General features: G+C 53.1%; 1 protein-coding gene across 3 annotated transcripts in view; it reads right to left on the minus strand.

The window, feature by feature from the left end:
* The window catches only part of FBF1 (Fas (TNFRSF6) binding factor 1), a 15,458-nt gene extending 13,169 nt beyond the window's left edge, over window positions 1-2,289 (minus strand). The window contains exons 1-5 of one of the 3 annotated variants that reach the window (XM_014949515.1): window positions 2,047-2,289; window positions 1,692-1,719; window positions 1,062-1,103; window positions 650-740; window positions 179-239 (exon numbers count right to left, since the gene is read on the minus strand). In XM_014949515.1, coding sequence (XP_014805001.1) covers window positions 179-239; window positions 650-740; window positions 1,062-1,103; window positions 1,692-1,719; window positions 2,047-2,049 — 225 coding nt within the window. In that variant the 5' untranslated portion in view covers window positions 2,050-2,289. The remainder of the gene's footprint in view (window positions 1-178; window positions 240-649; window positions 741-1,061; window positions 1,104-1,691; window positions 1,720-2,046) is intronic. The other 2 variants (XM_014949507.1, XM_014949522.1) reach the window with 2 other exon arrangements.
* Between the last annotated feature and the right edge of the window lie 767 nt (window positions 2,290-3,056).

Consider the following 3,056-nt stretch of genomic DNA (forward strand, 5'->3'; position numbering starts at 1 on the left):
ACCCACCCCCCTATCCCATCTTTCCCACCCCACAGCGATGCCAGAGAGGGGTTACCCCTTCAGCCAAACTTCACAGCTCATCCCTGATATCCCACCACTGACTTGGATGGGGTGAGCTTGGCTCGGCTCGGCCCCAGCACTCAGGACACCCAGGCTCTCTCCCAAAATTTGGGCTCACCTCTGTAGCTTTGATGTCCTCTGCAGGGAGTTTGCTGAAGAAATCATCCTCTAGAAAGGACCTGTAACACAAGCCTGGGGGTTAGCAGCATCACAGGCGAGCTCAGCAAGGGTGCAGGGAGATGCAGCGATGGGAGGAAGAGGGGACTATACAGGAACACCACAGCAGTCATATCACACAACACAGAAAATAAGGCTAAAATAGCACTGGGATAAAAGATAGTAGTGCTGGGACTGCTATATTTAATCAAGCAACTGTTCTAAGGGAGATCTGCAGAAGATGTACAGGGCTGGAGGCACCCAACTCTTGCTGGAAAGCTTCAGGCTGCGGGCTCCCAGGTCCCAAAGGCATCAAGGTAATGCCTTCTCAGGCGGTTGCTATCGGGTCAGGGAGAGAGGTGGAGAAACCAAGGATGGGGCAGGTCAGAAGGACTCAGGGTGCACAAAGAGGCTGTGTCTGAAAGGCACTCACTTCTTGCTGGCCTGCAAGCTGGCACCCCGGGCTCTCCCACCGCTGCTCCCGGCCGGCTGGGAAGCTCTAGCAGATTTAACAGGGGTTTCATCTGGAAACAAGACAGGCAGAGATTAGGATGATGGACCCGGGCATATTCCTGGCCTAGGCACTCCAAAGGGGGATCTGCTGTCTTCTCATGGACCACAGAGGCTTTTAATCAGAGAAGACCTTCATTTCACCTCCCCAAAACAATGTCCAACCTATTCAGTGGCCTCTGACTCTGGGAAACCCTGGTCTCCCTTCTGCTCCCTGCTTCATCCCCCCTCACAACTGGAGCCCAATGGCTGTGGCACCAGCACCTCCTGCTCCCAGGAAGGGAGGAAGACTACCAGGATGCTGCTCTTTCAGCTGCCAAGAAGGTTTATTTTACCGTCATATCCCAGGAGGTCACCAAGCACATCATCAATAGAGCCTGAAACGAGACAAATTAAAGGTGTTGAGGCAGGTGAGGTCACCAAGCAGGTGTAGAAAAGCTCCCAATTTCAACACAGCCTGCTCTTTTGAAGTCCTCCAGTATTTTGTGGAGTAAAGATCTGGCTTCACTTAGTCAGAAATGGGCTATCTCTATCAAGTGAACCAGCTGCTTCTATTCTGACAGTCACTGGCCACAAGCAGCACTTAAGCTGTGACCTCTGACCCCGCAGTATCTCAGAGCCCCTCGGCACCCCCAGAAGCACAGCTTCAGCATCAGGGGCTGCGGGGGGACTCTAAACAAGCAGTTAGGGAGTAGGTGAGAGGAAGAACTGAAATAAATGCATATATTTTCCCCTGGATTTGTGAAAGCTCACAAAAAGGGAGTATAGGACCCCAATAAGCAAATCCATTTGATGTGAGAGACGGGTGAGTATCTGTGGTTCAGGAATGACACAATGCACTCATCTTTCAGACAAGGACCATGAAATATCTCAGTGCCACTTGAGATCCCAGTGTCCCCTCTCCTTTGTCCCAGAAGACCAAAGCACCTATGGACAGGGAAAGGCAAGCACAGGAGCGTACATACCTCTTAAACTTTTCTTGGGTTTTGTAGCCTATGGAGAAAGACAAATTCTCTTGTTAGAAAACAAAGCAAGTCTGACCTGGACTCTCTCAAAAGACTAAAGCCAGAGACAGGCTTCTCCAGAGAATCCCACAAGCAACAGCAAAGCCTTCCTCCCGCCCACAGTTTGGGAAAGGGCATGTGAAACACAGTGAAACCACAGAGATACGTACAACTCGAGACACCAGCGAGCACAGCCCCCCTGACTGCCAGCTGGGCAGAAGCCTCCAGCCCTTGAGATCACTTCTGCCTTCAACAGAGGTGCCAGAACATCAAATTTGGATTCCCCAGGCCTGCCTTCCTACCGTATCACACTCACCATCACAGGATCCCAGCCTTCCTCTGCTCCAGCAAGTCCATTTATAGGTTCATCGAATCTCCACCTCTGTGTTGCGGGGGATCTAACGCCATTAGTCACATCGACACCAACCTCCTACCTGTGGGGGAGAGGAAGGTTTCCCTTTTTGCCCAAGGGGTGGCTCCTGCTCTGCCCAAAGCCTGGAAAACACCCAGGGGAGCTGGCGCTGGGGAGGGAAGAGAAGGAGGGAAGAAAACCTCATCTCTTTGGGTTGGGACCACCCAAGGGATCTTGAACGGGTGGGATGGCTGCGGGGGCCACGCAGAAAACCAAGTGGTGCTGGAGATGAGGGGTGCATGTGCCTCTCGGGGTGCGAGCAGGACAGAAGCACTGAATCATTTAGGTTGGAAGGGACCTTTAAGGTCACCAAGTCCAACCATCAACCTAACACTGCCAAGTCCACCACTAAACCATGTCCCTCAGCACCGCATCTACATATTTTTTAAATACATCTAAGGATGTCGATTTCACCACTTCCCTGGGCGGCCTGTTCCAATGTTCAATAACCCTTTCAATTAAGACAATTTTTCCTAATCTCCAATCTGAACCTCCCCTGGGGCAGCTTGAGGTCGTTTCCTCTTGTCCCATCGCCTATTGCTTGGGAGAAGAGTCCAACCTCCCCTGGCTACACCCTCCTTTCAGGGAGTTGTAGAGAGCAAGAAGGTCTCCCCTCAGCCTCCTTTTCTCCAGGCTGAACACCCCCAGCTCCCTCAGCCTCTCCTCAGGAGACTTGTGCTCCAGACCCCTCACCAGCTCCGTTGCCCTGCTCTGGCCCCGCTCCAGCCCCTCAACGTCTTTTTTGTGATGAGGGGCCCAAAACTGGACACAGCCCTCGAGGTGGGGCCTCACCAGCGCCCAGTCCAGGGGGACAACCCCTTCCTAGGATGAAAGGACCCCTCCCCACCCACCGGGTTTCCCACCATGGAGGTGTCCCCCCCCCTCCCCGACTCCACCTCCTTGCATCCCGTTGC

This window comes from Calidris pugnax, unplaced genomic scaffold (assembly GCF_001431845.1).
Source record: "Calidris pugnax isolate Ruff unplaced genomic scaffold, ASM143184v1 scaffold9, whole genome shotgun sequence".
Lineage (NCBI taxonomy): Eukaryota > Metazoa > Chordata > Aves > Charadriiformes > Scolopacidae > Calidris > Calidris pugnax.